Source organism: Adiantum capillus-veneris, chromosome 26 (genome assembly GCF_014529385.1).
Source record: "Adiantum capillus-veneris isolate H3 chromosome 26, ASM1452938v2, whole genome shotgun sequence".
Taxonomy (NCBI): domain Eukaryota; kingdom Viridiplantae; phylum Streptophyta; class Polypodiopsida; order Polypodiales; family Pteridaceae; genus Adiantum; species Adiantum capillus-veneris.
The window spans coordinates 41,512,825-41,532,601 of NC_140956.1; the positions used below are offsets into that span (position 1 = coordinate 41,512,825).

A 19,777-nucleotide genomic window follows, 5' to 3' on the forward strand; every position below is an offset into this window, starting at 1 on the left:
ACTGTCTCTAGTACATGACAGCAAGGGCTGAACAGAATCTTCCACAAACACTACATCCTGTGAAACGAGAATACGTTTTGTTTGCGGATGATACAACCTGTAACCTTTGCTTTTAGCACTATAACCAACATAAATATATTTGACAGTCTTATCATCCAAAATTTTGCGCTGTGTTTGTGGCACCAGAGCATAAACCAAACAGCCAAAAACACGCATGTGCTCAATAGAAGGCTTTCTATCATGCCATGCTTCATATGGAGTAATAGACTGCAAAGCTTTCGTAGGACACCTGTTTAGTACATAAGTGGCACACATGATGGCCTCAAGCCAAAAAGAATGCGGCAAAGCTTGACTTTTGACCATACATCGTGCCATTTCCGTAAGTGACCTGTTTTTCCTCTCAGCAACACCATTTTGCTGAGGTGTATAAGGCACTGTACATTGGCGTTTTATCCCTCGACTAGCCAGAAATGCATTGAATTCATGAGACATATACTCCCCCCCTCGATCGGAACGGAGGGTGCCCATAGTACATTTCGAGACATTTTCAGCCATAGCTAGAAATTGTTTGAAGCACATAAAAACTTCGGACTTCGCTTTAAGCGGAAATATCCATGCATGCCTGGAGTAATCATCAATGAAAGTCACGAAGTAAAGGTAATTGCGCAAGGACGGAGTTTGCATGGGTCCACAAACATCACTATGCACAAGCTACAACCTGCATGTGGCCCGAACTGAACCATCCTTTGGAAACTTAGAACGCTGCATCTTATCCCAAATACAGCCTTCATAAACATGTGTGATAGGTGCTTCAAGAGGCGGCAAAGAAAGCAACCATATCAGATTTCTGCAAACGCAGCAAACTCGCAAAATTCAGATGACCAAAACGTGCATGCCAAAGTTTTGCATCTGAAAGAGCCCTTGAATCTGCAACAGCATTTGCAAAATTTTGTCTACACTTATCATACAAAGTGAGCTTATATAGTCCACGGCACAAAAGGCCAGATGCAACAATTTTATCACCAAAAGTGAGATCATGAACTGTACATCTGTCATCCACAAATTTGACTATAAGTTCAAGTCTAGTAAGTGCGGATACAGACAAAAGATTCTTCTTGATCCCAGGTACATATAGTGCGTCAACAAGTGTGAAAGAACTGCCATTAGCAGCAGTAAGCACAATCTTTCCAACTGCCTGAACAAAATAAGAGGCATTGTTGGCACAGGTAACTGAATTCCCATGAGGGACAGACTCGAGAGAGATGAACAATTCACGATGTGAGGTAATGTGCTTTGTAGCACCATTGTCGAAATATCACACATGTGAATCTGCAGCAACTGACAAGCATGCATCATGGATAGCAGGATTGTAAGTGCACTCTACGCTAAAAGCCCATTCTACATCAGCATTACAGTCTCCTTTTATAGAAGACTCAACAATGGCTGCATTTGTAGTGGAACCAGCATTTGCAGTGGAACCACCCTCTTTCTTCTTAGCCTCTTTGGCCTTCAACTTAGGACACGACTTGATCAAGTGATCATTAGCTTTACAATAATGGCAACGCATCTTCTTTTTGTCCTTATCACTAGAATTGTCAGACGAAGTGCTGCCAGCAAAAGCATTGGTAACAGAAGTTTTGCCACTCGCAGCAGAACCATAAGAAGTGGCTGCATTGCTGTTACCACGCTTTCTTTGAGAAGCAATAAAAGCCTGTTCAACTGCACGCTGACTAGTCCTGTTTTTTCTGGAAAGTGACTCTTGCAACAACAATGTGCATAATGCATCAAACTTGACAACTTTTGGATTTCCTTGGGTCATAAGTCTCCAAGTACTAGCAAAAGTCTGATAAGAATCTGGTAAGGCATCAAGAACAGTCTGCACAAGGGAACTGTCTGAAATGAATTCTCCTGCAGAAATAAGTTGCTCATTGATATCCTTGACACTAGCAAGGAAAGTGTCCATATCATCTTCCTCATGCATAATCTTTGACTCCAGCTCTTTACGCAGCAAAGCAATTTTAGCCTCATTGCGACTTGCATAAAGATCAGCCAAAATATCCCAAGCCTGTTTTGCAGATTTTGCTGAACGGATGTGAGGAACAATGGTGCGCTTCACAGACAACGCAATCAATGTACGAGCCTGCGCATCCTTTACATCCCAACGAGCTTGTTCTACCCTAGGCAAAACAACTCTAATATTAGCAATCCTTGCAGCAAGACCTGCAACATCCTCAACATCGCCTGCATCCTTAGAACCAGGACTTACATCAATGCCCTGCACAATATTCCAAACGCCCTTTGACACAAGAACATGTTGCATCATGTAAGCCCACATAGGGTAATTGCCCCCATCCAACCTGTCCTCGGCAGCAAATATCTTGAACACATCTGTGTTGTTGTCAGCGTGTGCTGGAGCAGCTGGCGACTAAGCCCAAGAGGACGTAACTTGCTCTGATACCAATTGTTGGATTTAGGGTTGCAGAGAAACGCACACAGCTTGGAGAAGACGAAGGAAGCTCAAGGCACACAATAGAGAGTGTTTTACTTAGTGTGCAATGGAAAGATAGATAGCCCTAGAGTGATGGGCGTATATACAATGCTTGGGGGAAAAAACCTCCTAAAGAGGGAAAAAATGCCCCGGCGGTCCTAGTGTGTTCACACACATCACTACCACATGTATATGGTAACAAACTTTTCCTTTAAGAGACTAAAAGCTGAAATCTCTTTTTATGAGTCCATCTGAAAGTGACCTCTTTCTTTTGCAATGCATGAAGAGGCGATGCTATCTCTGCAAAATTTCTGATAAACCTTCTATAGTAGGAACACAATCCCAAGAAGCTCATGACATTGTGCACAGTCTTCAAGTCTGGCCATGTCTTGATAGCTTCGACCTTTGCGGGATCCATTCTAACACCATCCTTTGAGACTATGTGGCCAAGAAAGTGGATCTCTTCGAGGAAGAATTCACTTTTCTTAGGATTGACAAGCAACCTGTGACTGCGCAGCTCTTCGAACACAATGGTCAAGTGACGCCTATGCTCCTCTTCATTCTTCGAATACACTATCATGTCATTGAAGAATGTTGCAACAAACTGTTGATGCGAGTGGAAAATCCAGTCCATCATTTTGTTGAACGTGGTAGGAGCATTTGTTAGCCCAAATGGCATCACTAGAAACTCATAAAGACCAAATGTCGTTCTAAACACAGTCTTGTGCACATCCTCCGGCCTTATACGAATCTGATGGTACCCACTCTTAAGGTCTATTCTACTGAAAATTGCAACATCCTCTAAAAGATCGAGAATATAATTAATTTGAGGATTAGGAAACCTATTCTTGATGGTATTCTTTTTCAACGCACGGTAATCAATACACATGCGCCATGAGCCATCCTTCTTCTGCACTAGGAGCACTGGGGAGCAAAAGGGTGAAGAACTAGGCTGAATCAGCCCCTTCTCTAATAACTCCTCAACCTGGCCCATAATCTCTTTCTGTTGCGCCGCGCTAACCCTGTAGGGAGGTCTATTTGGTGGGCTACACCTTGGCACCAAATCTATCCGATGGTCCTTAGGTTTCTCTGGCGGCAATTGCGACGGTAATGAATCAGAAAAACAATCACTAAACTTTTGCAAAAATGCTGACCTTTGTTTATCTAACACAGATAAATTTGACTGATCACGACTGGAGGGACATTCACATTGATAGGAGGTACAAACTGACGTGGCCGTGAGCTCTCGCCAATCTCGAAAACCATAGGGTTCTCCTGCCTTTCCTTTGAAGAGGAACCCTCTTCCATAATGCCCTTCCCCTTGTCGGCCATAGTGTAATCCCGCGTTCTTGCACTCTGTGTCTTTACCCAAAACAACCGAGGCTCACTCTTTAGGAAAAAGTGATTGATGTCCCGGCAACAGAACCATGAAACCGGCCCGTGGGGCGGTAGGCATTGGCTTTCTCCCAAAATTCTTTACTTTAGAGACACATAGAGCACTTTGCAAAGGTAACCTGTAACAGGGATTAACACCTAAGTACACACACGGCTCGGAAGTTAGAATGCTCCGAGGAGACGCCGACAACCTGTAGGCCCCAAAATTGGCGCCCCTTTCGGTATTTCTTTATTCTTTAATAGAGGGAATAAAACCTGTGATCTCCTACGAGTTGCCCCGCACAATCCAGGCTAAGAAACTGTCACAAAGTGATGACGTGGTGGCGGACAGCAGAAACCTTAATTTCTGCCAGAAACCCTAAAATTCCTGCAAACCCTAATTTCTGCCAGAAACCCTAATTTCGGGAAATCGCGGAGGCTTTTTTTTTGGGGGGGGGGGAAATGATGAGCGACGCGAATTTTGCTTTTTTTTTATAAAAAAAAGAGAAAAGACTCTCTAAGAGAGAGAGAACTGATGCTTTTTATTTTAAAAGCTTTTGGGGCTCCGCTTTTGGGCATCCCTTGTATCTTTAAATAAGTGGTGAGGGCTTCACTTCTCAGGGCATCTGGACGCAGAGTCTGAGAGTGAAACCCTAACCGCTCTCTTGTACTTTGATGATTGATTAATATAAAAAGAAATACCGAAAGGGGCGCCAGTCTTTGGGGCCAATATCTCTAGGCACGGAACTCCACCGGGCCAGTGCAAATCTATTGTGATCTGTGAATTGTTTTGAAGTGGTTATTTGGTGCTATCATGGTTGATTCTTGACTTGGAGTGTCCAAGTCTGTTACAGAAACACCTGTTCTGGCCCGATTTCGGCAGCATAACTGTACTAGGACACTTCACAGTCAGTATCCCCACGCAATAGATGACTTTCCAAACGCATACGGACACTTTGCAAAACCTGGCGAGAATCTGCAGCACGCTGAATTCTCTGTTTTCTGCCCTGAAAATGTGCTAGATCAATTGTACAGCGGTCCCCTTGCATTCCCGAACCTCTTGGGGGTATTAGGGACTGTTTAGGGCCGAAACCCTAAACCTGCAAAAATACACAGCAGGCTGTAATTCCCTGTTTTAGGCTCCGTTTCGCGTGCCGGTTGCATCTGTATCAAGTCCTCGACCGCACCTGTAGGGCTACTTGCCCTTTGAATCGGACGAGATTTCTCACGTGAAACCTCTTTGAATTCACCTGTACCTGCGCATGAACCCACACAACTGTACATCAGTCAAATGAAAAGCCCTCTTGTGGGGCATCACATAACTGCACGTAAGGGAGAGAGAGAGCAGTGTGTAGCGTGCAAGGCATCACTCTTGGCACCACACTGTACATAGAGGGAAAGGAAGCACTCCATAGCTCTTAACCTGTGGCAAGAAACTGAAAAATGAGCCTCCCAGCTATAAATTCAGCGCCACTTCTTCTTTGCATTAAGCAAGTGCACAGAAATGTGCCACTTGGCGCATTTACAAGCATTTTCCCGTTTTGGGTTTGCCGCCTAAAAATCTCCTGACTGGTTGCTCAGTTGACTTCGCAGCAGAGTTGTAAAACGTTCCCCTAGTCATACCGGAGGTAATGACGCGAACACATTTCGTGGCCGAAAATAGCAGGTCCCTAAATTTTAGGAAATGATTCCGTTGGGCTCCCAATGGTCTTCTGACCATCTATCCTCATTGGGACCGCATCCAAAAGTGCAATGTGGCCAGCGTAACCGTGAAACGTTTCACCCTGAAACGCGGCGTTTCACCTTGAAACGTTTCAATCCAAAATGAGAGCACAGTGAAACGTGAGACCGAAATGTGTGTTTAGCGACTTTGAAACTAAAACCATGGTAACTTGTTGTTAGTGAAACGGCTTGTGTTTCACTTGGTGAGAGAAACGTTTCAAGGCCGAAACGTTTCACCTGTCCTTACCTGTTGAAACGCGTTTCATGGTGACGCTGAATGTGGCCCAACTGTCGGATAGTTTCTGTTGGTAGTCACACCTTGACTTTAGGCCTTTATTGAGTTCACTTCCTAGTATCCACCAACTTGCTAAGTGCGACGGGGGGACTTATATGATCTTGCTCTGAGCCTAGACATCCTCTTACTATACGAATTCTAGTGCCGACCACTACCCATCTGCGGGTGAAACTACCGTTCACATTGGCCATACAATGTCCGATCGTTTGCTACTTCAAGAAGATGGTCTCAAAAATAAAACAAAACCCATTGGAAAGAAACCAACAACTAAAGTTAGCAGTTGCCATGTCCTCGTGACATAGTTAACAGCTGCCACGTCCCCGTGACAGTACCACCCCTCGCCCCATATATATGAGTGCCCAAGGTGGGGGCCCAACTCAAGTGGGTGGCCGGTCCCAAACTCGGACGGCCGGACAAGGTACAACCTATGCTATGGGTGGCTAGCCTGGAGACAATAGCCGTACAAGGAAGTGCCCTAGACCTGTGTGAAGCACCAGAGTGGTGTAAATCTAGCACCTTCTCTCAGCACCTGATGCTGAACAAACCGCATAAAGCCGAAGATGTGAGGGAAATGATGAAGATGTCTACTGTGATGTCCACTGAAGGATACTCCATGAGTGTAGCAGCAGTCTGGGGTGTCCGAACCATCGAGAGTAAAGTGCCGTCACAAGCAGCTTGCTTGTAGTAAACTGCTGTACTCCGTCGATATAGGGTGAAGATATTGCGTGAAGGTCCCGAACTTGAGTGTGAAAACAACCCCTTGTCGTGAAAGGAGTGTCAATAGATCTGCAAGTGTCCTGCCTAATAGGATCTGTGGGTGTCTGTCATCAAACCGTCTGGAGAAAATGGGGAAGCCCATGAAGCGTTATGGAAATGACCGGAAGCCTGTCAATGCATGAACCTTCAACCTAGTGTGGCAAGGTGGCTAAGCAGTGTAAAACTCCAGAAAGACAAGATGTAGCAAAGTGTGCCGTAAACGTCCTCTAAATTAAGGTAAGCCGCCAAACTAAACAGTCTGCACTGTAGAAGCTACCGTAAGCTGCAGCAGTCATCAAGAGACCGCACGGACCACCATTGGATGGTGTCTTGTCAGTAGGTAGAGTAATCTCAGATGAGGGGAAAGCCAGACTCAACAGTATGCGCTAGAGGTGTAGTCAGACCAAGTTGACAGCACCATGATGATCTTGTATGAAGAAGGAAGCCAGATTGAGCAGTTTGGGTTGTGAAGATCCTCTGAGAAGAGGAAAGGCCAGACCAATCTGTCTGTGCCGTCTTGCCTGTATCTCCTGCTTCCAGTCCTCCGATGACAACCAAAACAAAATCCATGCCAACAACGCAACCAAACCGCAACTCGGTGTGGCTCTCAATGTGAATGAGTTGGGAGTGGCCTACGGCCCAGGTCGGCGGATAAGTTGTCACAAATTGCTGACGTGTCAAGCCACTGAAGAGCAGAGTCAACCTACAGATTTTGACTCAAAGGCCTAAACCCTAAGCGAAGAAGCTGAAGCAGGAGGAGAAGTTTTACCGACTTACAAAGTCTTGCCGAGTCACCTATTTTTAAAGAAAAGTTCCCTTCAACTTATGGGACCCTGTCCGATGGGCCCCAAGTGACATAAAGAATAAAGACGGACCTATACACACGCGTAAAAGCTGATGATGTGGCAATTGTACGGACATTACAAAATTCTGCAATGGCCAGTACTCCCTGGGGTGGAATTCCGCCACTCCGTGTCGCGTGTGCTCTCTCTCTTTCAGTTCAATTGTTATAGAGGTACTAAAAGTCTGTTCAGTCTGTTCTTTTTTTTCGATGGCACGTGGTGCCCGTCTTGTGACAATGGTAGACGTGTGCTTTTCTCAAAGCATACTGATCCTACCAAAAAGCAGACAACAAGATTGCACTTCCAAAGTTCATTGGAAACTTTATCTTCGTGCTCCGATCCCGGACTTATAAGCCACTTCCACTCTTACTTCATCGCACATCGGGCGCGCTCCCGTCTGCATCGCTCATGTCTTACAGGGCATCACTTGCAAGAGAAGGATCAAAGATTTTTCAAGGTGCTGTTTTTCTTTGATCCAGTGCCTCGATGCTTTTGGTGTAGCGTGGCTATTCCGAGAGTTCCCATAGATCAACGGGTTGAATCTAGTGCAGGCGGGATTGCACAAGAGGGGGTTTACTCCGCTCCTTTGTTACAGATTACTTGGATAGAATAAAGTCAATGATTTCCCTTTGGACTTCAGGGATACTGATGTGGTGACAGTATTTTGCCAGATGACTTTATGAAAGAAGTACTTCGACATGGGATCCCTGGAAATGATTACTCACACACGACAATGCTTGAGTGGAATGATTGACCAAATGATTGCAACATTTCGATCTCAGAATCTATGGATGTGATCGTGATATGGGATTAGTTAAATTGACATCAGTGAGGTCCGGTGCGGATCTAGATGCAATTTCTAAATACGTCGCGAGGATTCACGGTCCTAGATTCTATGTGATGTGAATGTGATGTGATGTGATGTGATTGTCGTCTTTGTACAAGTATTGGATGTGTGTTGTCTAGTGCGTCGGTACTTAGAGTAAGTGTCTATTGAATTGGTTTATGGCCTCTGTCTGTTTTGGAGACGTAATTGAGGGCGATTACAATTCTTTCAAGGGGGGGTATGCCACAAAATGATGACATAGTAGACAGTACATACAAAAAATGTGGCAACAGATGATGTGGCAGGGTGTATGGCATGCTAACGTGGCAGCTGTACGGACGCCCGTGAAATACACTGACAGAATGCTGACGTGGAAGCCTGTACGGAATCTTGCTTTTTGTGCTGATTGATGACGTGGCAGTCTGTATGGATTTCCGCAATGTGCGTTGGTGCGTCTTACTGGCAGATTTTGGGAACAATAGCTTTTTGAACTCATTGCTTTAGAGTTTTAACTGCTTTTGGGGCTGTGCTTCTGGCATCCCTTGTAAGAATAAAAAGGGCCCAAGGGCCTCACTCTTCAGAGCATCTGGACGCAGAGTCTGAGAGCAGAGGTTCCCCAGGTAGTTGTAACTTTGATCAAGCAATAATATAAAAGAAATACTGAAAGGGGCACCAATTTTTGGAGCCAATACCTTTGGGCACAGAACTACACCGGGCCGTGTCGCCTCGAATTGAACTGTGAATTGTCTATGAAGTAATTTTACGTGAATCTCTCTCATGTCGCGATAGATTCTAGATTTGGGGTGCCCAAGCTGGTTGACACTCACTATCACAAGTGGATGGGAATGCAAATGCAAGAAAAAGTATAAAAAATAGTGAAAGTACAAATCACGTGCATTTATACAAGAGTCCGCTCCTAGTAAAAGTGGCTAAGTTTTTCAATGGATTTTTTTTTTCTTGAATTCTTGAAGAGACCCTTCATTGGAAACATGAAAATTGTGAGCTATAGTTTTGTCTCGAACTTGAACCAAGCGATTATACGCCTACTCAATGCTCACGTAGATGGTTACGTTTGGTAGAAACCCACAGGATTGAGTAAACGTGTTAGATGCTGACCATACTCAGCAAAGTTGAAGGATTATTTATGTAAGGTGCAGCGGAATGAATGTTTGAACTTTGCTAAAGATGAGTGCTCCGAACTGTGCTCAAGGTTCCTTTTGTTCTTATGGAAGGTAGAGCCTTCCGTTCTTAATGAGAGAGTGCAATGATCACAAACAAGTGAATGGACACTGTACGTGAAAGTGTGTGAGACCGAGAGATAGAGAGAGAAGAGAATACGACACCAGAGACGTTGTAAAACCCTCCTCCGAAGGCCCCAGTCTCATCGGTGAGAGTGGTCTACTATTGATTGCACAAACTGGTACAAACTGAATGCATGTGACTGATGCACGTCTAGGCTAGATCGACGACGACGACGGGGATGGCGAGACCGATCTAAGGGCTGAAATCTACTACTCTTGAACTGCTGTCCAAAAACGCTACTGACTGAATTCCGGCTGTTTTGCTGCTGTTCCAAAAACGCTGATGGTTGAGATTATCTGACACCAAAACGCTGATGTAGGCAGGTTCTTGCGGGCTGAAATCTGCTGGTCTTAGGGCTGAAAACTGATGGTCTTTATTTGCTGAAAAATGCCGCCAAAAGGGGGCGATTTGGGGATCTTGGAAACGCTAGAGGGTGGGACTGTCTTTGCTGAGATGCTTGATGAAAAAAGCTACTATTGAGAAGCTATGGTGAGGTTGGCTGATGCTGAAAACTCCAAGGCTGAAGTTCCTTTGCTTGGAGGAGAAAACGCCAGGGCTGAAATCGTCAAGGCTGGGTCTTGCTGAGAAGTGTCTCCAGAGGCCTGTTGCATGTGAATGCTTGATGCTCTCCTTCTTCTTCTGCCAATTAGTGCTAGCCTAGGTTTGCTTATATACAAACTTACTCAATTTGCCCTACCTACTTTCCAACAAAAGTCACTTAAAAATAATAAGTGAAAAATGTCAAAAATAGGGAAAATAGGCTAAATGCATTGGAAAATTTCCCTGAAGGATTCTGATGGGAATGCTTATGATCATGTTGTGTACAACCAGAGGATATGCATCTACACTAAGTGTCTGGACATGCACGGTCTGCGAACACTCACAAAAGTGCAGATCACTTCTAAATCTAGACTGACTGGACTGACTGAACCATTGTCGTGCTGTAGCTTGTCCACGGACACATAGGGTTGGATGTATCACGTGACATCCCCTCCTTTTCAAAGTGAGGTACTGGTACCGAACTGTATGGCGTCGAGGGAGATCTCCAATAGGATCCGGAATCTTGGAAGGGACTCTTCGTTGGCCCACTCTGATGTGTGGATCGTGCGATACTTGAACTTCATAAAGGTTTGCAACGCTTGCTTCTTTGGGCCGCCCCGAAAGCGACACAGTCTTATGTGGCTCCGTCAATGCTTCAACTTCGTCTAGAGTCATGCTTCTTTCTTGTTCAAGAATCTCCATGGCTGAAAATTCCTGAAACCATTTCCAACACAAAAACATGAACATACCTATTCCATGTAAAGTGACTAGAAAAAATCTTGTTTTTCTCAAAGACTGTGCATGCAATGTAGATGAACAAAGAGACGGAGTGCCAAACCGTTCACCATACACGCGCAAACAATGAGATCGAATCGTTCTCTTCTGATCTAAAGCAATGAACTGTGGCAATGCACAACGGAAATGCCCATGCTTGGTCCTCATACTTTCATGTGCTCTTTCTACCACTATGTCGTGCCAAGGAAGAGACATGGAATGTGACGTCCTTGAATGCATACTTTTCAGCTTTTAATGAACAATCCGCATACATTCGTGCTCATTCATGAGTGAAACGTGCTCAAGGTATAATATATCATGCCTAGTAAAAGGGATCACATAAAGACGCTGACGAAAATACAGGAACCGATCACGAATAGAACACTCGAACAATGCGTGCGTATGAATCATGCGAACACATAATACTTCTTGTGAGGGTTTTTTGGACCGAGGCCAAGATCGGTTCTTCCTGAAGGGGTGCTTTGGACCTAGGCTCGAGAGCCAAGATTGGTTCTTCCTGAAGGGGTGCTTTGGACCTAGGAAAGCGTCTACCTTCGGTTTTTGGGTGCATAGTCCTCGTCGTTCTTCTTGTATACTTTTTTGGTGTATGAGGGGAGCGGTCGGGCGTGCCCTACCCGACTCCGAAAACAAAACAAAACCTAGGCTCGAGAGCCAAGATCGATCCTTCGTGATTGATCGAATCTACAACGAGGTTAGCTTCGTTAGAAAAAGCATCCACTAACACATCATCCTTGTGAACAATCACTTCATCTTCATGCAAATCATCATGCTTGTCATTCAAATCATCATCATGCAAATCATGTGTGATGCGTTGAAGAACAAGAGACTGAGAGAGTCTCCTTCTCATGAATTCATTCAATCTTCGCCTGCACATTAGCAATGAGAGAGGGAGAATGAACAGCTTCCTCTCCACGAATGACAATGGGAGAGTCACTTTTAGCATTGAGAGTGAACGTATTTTCCGCCCAATCAATGAGAGGGTTACACTCACGAAACCATCGAATGCCCAAAATCATATCACATCCTGAGAGAGGAGAGACAAAAAATCTTCTACGGAAAGCAGCTTATTGAATTATAAACAACACACCAAGACACTCTTTCGTAATGAGAGAGTCCATACCGGGAGCAAATCCGGAGACCTCGAGAGGAGATTTCTGACTAACCTCTAGGCGGGCTTTCTCAACAAGAGAGAGACTGATCACATCATGCATACTACCTGGGTCAAACAATATGACAAAACGTTGCCCCGTCATATGACCATAACATTTAATGAGAGAATAAAAAATGGGAGGGTCAGGAAAAACTTGGGGCACACTCGTGTTATCATTAATTGCATTGACAGAGGAAGTGGGTTCTGTGGATTCTTTAGATTCATTCGATTCAAGCTTAGGACATGTTCTTTTTATGTGACCCTTAATGTGACAATGAAAACAACGACCTTCCTTAGAATAACTGCTTTGCTCTTCCGACGTGATGTATCCTCCTAAAATTCCTTGTGCTACCTTTTCATCTGGAGTGAGCTTAGGTTTAGCAATTGTGTTAGCCTTACCCTAAGGTTCATTGGAAGAATTCTTTTCTGAGAGACTGTTGGAAGATTGGTTAGAAGAGTTACCGTTCTTACTATTCTTACCGTTCTGAGGGTTTTTAGAAGTCTGCAGGGTACTTGTGGAAGTCTTGTTCTCCTTAGGCTTTCCCTTGTTGTGCTTCATCTCCTGTGCGAGAGCAATCACTACCGCCTTGTTGAGATCGATTGGATCGAGCACCTTGACATCGTATTTGATATACTCGTCCAATCCATAAAGAAATGTCTCTTAGAAAAAGACATAACCGGCATACCATTTTGCTTGAGAGCGCGCCAATCGTCCTTCAATCGTGCGAGGTATTGAGGTGGCATAAACCGCGCCTTGAGCTTGTCTTGGAAATCAGCCCAATTGAAGGAAAGGGGCGTGAATTCGTCGGCTTCCTCTAGGTGCGCGGCTAACTGTGCCTCTTGCCATGCGTGGTACCAATTGATGGTATCACCGGCAAGGTACATAGCTGCCGTCAAAACTTTGCTATTTCCTGTCTTCTTAGTTGTTGCAAAATAAGCATTAAATTGATGCAACCAAGAATGAATAACCGTAGCATCCATCTTACCATCATACTTACTGAAAGTCAACTTTTTTGTGACTGGGTTGTTGGAATTCGCATCGTGGCTTGCACCACTTGAGGAACTCCCACTTGAGGAACTCCCACCTGCCAATTAGTGCTAGCTTAGGTTTGCTTATATACAAACTTACTCAATTTGCCCTACCTACTTTCCAACAAAAGTCACTAAAAAATATAAGTGAAAAATGTCAAAAATAGGGAAAATAGGCTAAATGCATTGGAAACTTCCCCTGAAGGATTCTGATGGGAATGCGTATGATCATGCTGTGTGCAACCAGAGGATATGCATCTACACTAAGTGTCTGGACATGCACGGTCTGCGAACAGACTCACAAAAGTGCCAGATCACTTCCTAATCTAGACTGACTGGATTGACTGAACCCTTGTCGTGCTGTAGCTTGTCCACGGACACATAGGGTTGGATGTGTCACGTGACAATTTATCTTTTGCTAAATGACTTTTCACATTCGGGGAGATCAACGAATAACCTTGTTGATGTTGATGTCTTTTTATTGCACACCATCAATCCATCTAGTACCTCACAATAGTGGAACCTATTATCACAAGAAGGTTGAGAAAGTAGCCAAGCACTCTCTTATGAAAATCATGAATTTGCTGTATATTTGCATCATTACCCTTTTCCATAGTTTAACAATGCGGAGAGAGCACACTCTCAAATGGTGTTTACAGGACTTTTTCAAGTGGCACAGGACTAAAAGTAATTTGCATGAGACCACTCTACCAGTTGTATTAAAAAAGTATTGTGTAAGAATGAGCTTTTCATAATAGTTCACTGAAAGGTTTTAAAAGTTTTAGGGTGGGTTCTAATAGTCCATGTAAGTAATCCTTAAAAGGGAGGAAGTTTTGCGATAACTTTCAATTCTCCTAATTAGATGTAGATCTTTAATTTTGTTGCAGGCTAGACATAAATTTCTTTTGGTGTTTCTTGGTTTGCACATTGTTCATCATGTCCGAGTATTTGCTAACAGTTGTAGGCTTAGCAATGTGCCTTTATGCTTTTATCTGCCATAGAAGTTGTTGCTCTTATTTGATGTTGGTTCAATGGTGAAGATATGAGTGGTCACTAGGATGTAGATCAACATGACAATACTAATACTTGGTGGGTTTTCTTATACATCTTTCTCTCTCCGGCAGTGCCATCGTCCTTGGACGTCTTGTAAGAAAGGACGTACCTACCTTGCCATTGGGTGTATTGTTTGTGAAGTCTCAGAGCCATACATAGTTAAAAAAAAAGATGTGCATGGTAGATTTCAATCATAGGAATCACATTCAAAGGACAATAGTGTGGTTGGTTGGGCTTATGCATATTATACTGTTTTTTGCTAGCTGTACTGTATGAGAGTTCTTGTGGGATGCTGTGAGGCTAATTATGGGAGATTTCGACTTGTGTTTCAATTGTTTGGATTTTATCTTGCTATGAATGTGAATGGGCCAGAGAGGAGATTCTGGATTTCTTTTGATTTTATGGTTTCAAATAAAGCTATTTGGTCTTTGCTATAATGCTTTTGATTTATTGTACTCCTTTTAGCATGTGATTCAGTTGTACTGTCATGCTTAGAAACATCAACTCCAAGGTTCCGACAATGATAGCGGGAAGACAACATGCATATGCTACTAGTAGGGCGCCTTGAGCTTTGAAATGAATCCCTAAGCCTATAGGAATAAGTTAATTATTAATTTAAATTTTGGAAGTCCGCCATTGCACAATGTTAACAGTAACGAAGACACGAGTTGGACAAATCAAAGCGTCTTTGGTTCTCTCTCTCTCTCTCTCTCAATTGCAGATTCCTATGCATTGTCTAGGAAGGATTTTGGTTGTGTTTAATACAAGACTACTCTCATGTAGGATATGGATCTCACAGATTGTTGCTTAACTTTGATGAATATTTATTTCTTGTGCAGGGATGTGCAGCCGTAGGAACCCTAGCAATAACCTGTGAGATGATTTCAAAAATGCATGTAAGAAGGTATAAGTTTGTTGATTCCTTCTGTATGAAGTAAACCTTCAATCTTTGTTCAAGCTAACAATATTCTCAAAACTTTAAGTCATCAATTGATATTCACTACTTAGGTCCTATCTGTCATGACAGGGTAGCTTTCCACGTAAGCCTGAGAATGCACGCTTTCTTGCACACACACATGATACCAATGTTGCCTACTTGCGAAAGTTGGAGCAAAGAGAAGCTTATAGGGACTATTGTTAGACCACTCTGTTGCTTCACAGGTCTAGGGCATGCATGTACGGCTTGTGTGCCTCCGGGTTGGCCACCCTTTGCATATGCATATAGGCTGCATTGTCTGGCCACCCACTTTTGGACCGACCGCCTTCATTATGTCTAGGCGCCCTATATTCATTTTTATGCTGGGCGTGGGGTTTTCTCTGCATTGCCCTACCTCCCCTTGGGCACCTATATATGGGGCTAGGGGGGTACCCACTTCCATAGATCACACACATCTGATTGTATAGACTGGTCTCTTGTTCATGGCGGGGCTGATCGCCCCCTCTTCCACACATAGCGTTTTGTGTTGTCTATTGTCTCTCTGTCTCTCTCTCCTCTCTCACGCTTCCGCACACGCACACTCTCACATGGTATCAGAGCTTAGGCTCTTCATGGTTTAGGTGCATCATCTCACCGCATCGGGTCTTCTCTCCCAAGAAGGATCAGCCCGCGTTTTCTGCTGGGCTGCTTGCGTTGGCCCTTTTGGGCATTTTCATCGCGGAAAACCCCTCCCTCCATCTGCGTTTTCAGTCATCAGATCTGCGTTTTTTGGGAGCTGCTGCGTTTTCAGCAAAGGGGGCCAGTGTCAGCCTTGGCCCACTTGGATCTTGCCTATCCCACCTTGCTTGGCATCCGGTGCCTTGCCGGCCCTGATCCTCTTCATTTCCATCAGTTTTCAGCCATTATACACTGCTGTTTACTCTATTTCCAGCCCACCAGGGGTTGTGACCTTGATTCACCACCCTCCCCAGACCCTTTGCACCGCTTCAGACCATGCCGGGAGTGTACGAGCACGCTGAAAATCACTGGACAGCAGCGTTTTCATCACCTCGCAGTTGCGTTTTTGGGTGAACAGCAGCCACATGGTTTGAGTTTTTCACAGAGGATGAAGTTACCTCCTGCCAGGACACCATCCAATGGTGGTCCATGCGGTCTCTCAGTGACTACTGCAGTACACGGTATCTTCGACATCAACTTGATCATCTACAGGCGTACAATCCTTGGGAGATTCATTCATTCCAGACATCATTTGACTGTTGCACACTCTAGAGGGGGTGGTGACTTGTGGTTTGCTATGGACACACCTATGCACTCATCAGAGGAGTTCACACGAGACATGAGCGTATGGGATTCCGACATTCCCAGAAAGACACCACCATCTTGGGTGGACAAACTCTTACCACTTGACCTCGACATGTCAGATCACTTGCTTACATAGGAGCATCTACATGGACTTAGGAAGAGGATCTTGGATCTCTTCTTGGACAAGTTCATTGCTTGGATCTATAGACTGGAGTGGGACTTCAGTGCTTTGGACTCTCTTGGAGAGTTTACCCGCAAGATGCAAGAGATCAGGCATCCCGCAACTACATTCGGAATCGCCCGGAACTTGGCTTGGATGGTAGTGCAGTTGCTCTTCTACACTCCTGATCATTTAAATTGCTACCTTCAGAGTTGCTTACAGTCACCCTCGGTAACCTTTTAGCAGACTTATCCCCCGACCTGGGCAGTAGGCCACCTCCCAGCTCATTCACATTGAGAGCCAGACCGAGATGCGGTTTGGTGGCGTTGTTGGTGTGGATTATGTTTTCGTTGACACCGGAGGATTGGAGGTAGGAGCTACAAGCAAGACGACGGAGACAGATTGGTCTGGCCACTTCTCTTCTCCAAGATTATTCACAGTGCAGAGTACTCAGTTTGGCTTCTCTTCTTCATACAGGATGATCACGGTGCAGACAGCTTGGTTTGACCACACCTCTTCTCAGAGGCCCTTCACAGAGCAGCTTGAGTCTGGATTTTCCCTCATCTTAGATTACCCTACCTACTGACAGGACACCATCTAGTGGTGGTCCGTGCGGTCTATCGGTGACTGCTGCAGCTTACGGTAGCTTCTACAGTGCAGATTGCTTAGTCTGGTTTTCCTTGTTTCGGAGGACGTTTACGGTGCAAATTGCTACTTTTGGCCTTCCTGGAGTGTTGCACAACTTAGCCACCTGGCCACATTGGGTTATAGGTTCATGCATTGACAAGCTTTCGGTCATTCTCATGACAGTTCATGGGCTTTCCCATTTTCTCTAGATGGTTTGACTATAGACACCACAGATCCTATTGGGCAGGACACTTGTAGGTCTATTGGCACTTCCGGTCATTCTCATGACGGTTCATGGGCTTTCCCATTTTCTCTAGATGGTTTGACTATAGACACCACAGATCCTATTGGGCAGGACACTTGCAGGTCTATTGGCACTTCTTATACGACAAGGAGTTGTTTTTACAATCAGACCTTCATGCAGTATCTTCACCCTGTATTGGCGGAGTACAATAGTTTGCTACACTGCTCGTGACGGCACTTTACCATGGAGATCTCTCAGAGGTTGCGACATCCCAGACTGTTGCAGACATTGCGGTTTGTTCAACATCAGGTGCTGAGACGGAGTGTTAGACTTACACCAGTCTACTGCTTCACAGGTCTAGGGCATGCATGTACGGCTAGTGTACCTCCAGGTTGGCCACTCTTTGCATATGCATATAGGCTGCATTGTCCGACCGCCCACTTCTAGGCCGGCTGCCTTCATTATGTCCAGGCGCCCTATATTCATTTATATGATGGGTCGTGGGGTTTTCTCTGCATTGCCCTACCTCCCCCTGGGCACCTATATATGGGGCCAGGGGGGTACTCGCTTCCATAGATCACACACATTTGATTGTATAGAGTGGTCTCTTGCTCTAGTAGTCATGGGGGGCTGATCGCCCCCTCTTCCACACATAGTGTTTTGCGTTGTCTACTCTCTCTCTCTCTCTCTCTCTCTCTCTCTCTCTCTCTCTCTCTCTCTCTCTCTCTCTCTCTCACGTGCACTCTCACAACTAGAAAGTTGGATAGAGGGAAAAATAAAATGAAGAAGATATAGGGAGAGTGTCGGTGCACAACTAGGAGGATTCTTGCTATGGCTTCAAGTTTGGCATGGGCCACCTTTGTGTGTGTGTGTGTGTGTGTGTGTGTGAGAGAGAGAGAGAGAGAGAGAGAGAGAGAGAGAGAGAGAGAGAGAGAGAGAGAGAGAGAGAGAGAGAGAGAGAGAGAGAGAGAGAGGCGACCTGCTCTGCTGCGTGAAACCCTAACAGCGACTTGCGACTTGCCCTACGCGCGAATTGCACTGCGCGCGAACTACTGCGACCTGCGCTACTCAGCCCCGCTCTGCCGCGTCCTGCAACTGCGCGTGTGAACCTGTTTGCACGACCAGCTGCCTACGCGTCCCTGCATCTGCGAAACCCTAACTGTTGCTAGCAGTCTGCACGCCCCTGCATCTGCGAAACCCTAGCCGCCTGCAACCCTAACTGCCTAAACCCTAACTGTCCGAAAACCCTAATTGTGCGAAACCCTACCCGCCCTCTGCGAGCGTATATCTACTGCCTGCGCTCGCCTATTCTTCATGGCGGCTATGCTGGTGTGGAGTGCTACACACGGCGCTCCATTACCACTTGCCTGTCGCGTGGACTGCACTGGCGACCTGTTGACACGCATTGACTCTAAAGTACAACACTTGCCTCAGCATGCCTTGGTTGGCCGGATGATTGGACAGTCTCCTCCTCGATCTTCAATACGTGATTGGTGTCAGACTGCATTGGGCACTACACAGGGGCGGATCTCAGAGCTTACATTCCTTGGCAGGGGCATCTTCATGGTACGTCTTTCCGATCCCGCCACTGCCTTAGCTCTCCTGGCTCGCTCTCCGATACTCTCTGATCGCAGGATGATTTACTTGACGAGGTGGTATCCCGAGCTTTCCACTGAGGAGTTTGACAGCCGACACCTTATTCCCAGATTCCCTCTGACGCTCTCCTTCCCGGATATGCCTCTCCATTTTATTGATGAACATCTCCTTCAGATGATTGCTGCTCTTTTTGGCAGGGTAGTTCCAGGATCCTGTATCTTCTCATCTGGCCCACCTCGCATTTAGGTCTTGGTGTTTGCGGATTCTTCATTACCTGATACAGTTACTGTGGCTGTGCGCGATCGCGACTACTCTCTCCGAATGGTAGTCATTGGCCGCCCAAGACAGTGCTTACGCTGTCACGAGACGGGACACTTGGCGCGAGATTGCCCCACCCTGCCACGCCATCGACGGTAACAACAGCCGGCTCGTGGCAATCCTGCTCAGCCACATGGTCAACGTCAACAGCCGGTTCCTCCTCCTACTAGTAAAACACCTCAACAGCCTACAGGCGTTCCTCGAGCTCCGACCCTCCTTGTTCCTCCCTCTGCTTCAGCTCCCATTGAGGCAGCATGGCAGACAGTGGGTCGTAATCATTTCTTCCGTCCTCGTCAGCAACCAACAACACAGCCAGACCCTGGTGTTACCTCTCCTGCTCCCTCTCAAGTTTCCGCCACCCCCTTACCCCCTACATCTCCTCGCCATTCTTCTTCTTCGTCACAGGATCACTTACCTCTGC

General features: G+C 45.5%; 1 protein-coding gene across 1 annotated transcript in view; it reads left to right on the forward strand.

Annotated features, from left to right (window-relative positions):
• Positions 1-19,777, forward strand: part of EMB2737 (embryo defective 2737) — a 108,346-nt gene that overhangs the window by 41,931 nt on the left and 46,638 nt on the right. Inside the window, exon 2 of the mRNA XM_086502266.1 lies at positions 15,012-15,076. Coding sequence (XP_086358392.1) covers positions 15,012-15,076 — 65 coding nt within the window. The remainder of the gene's footprint in view (positions 1-15,011; positions 15,077-19,777) is intronic.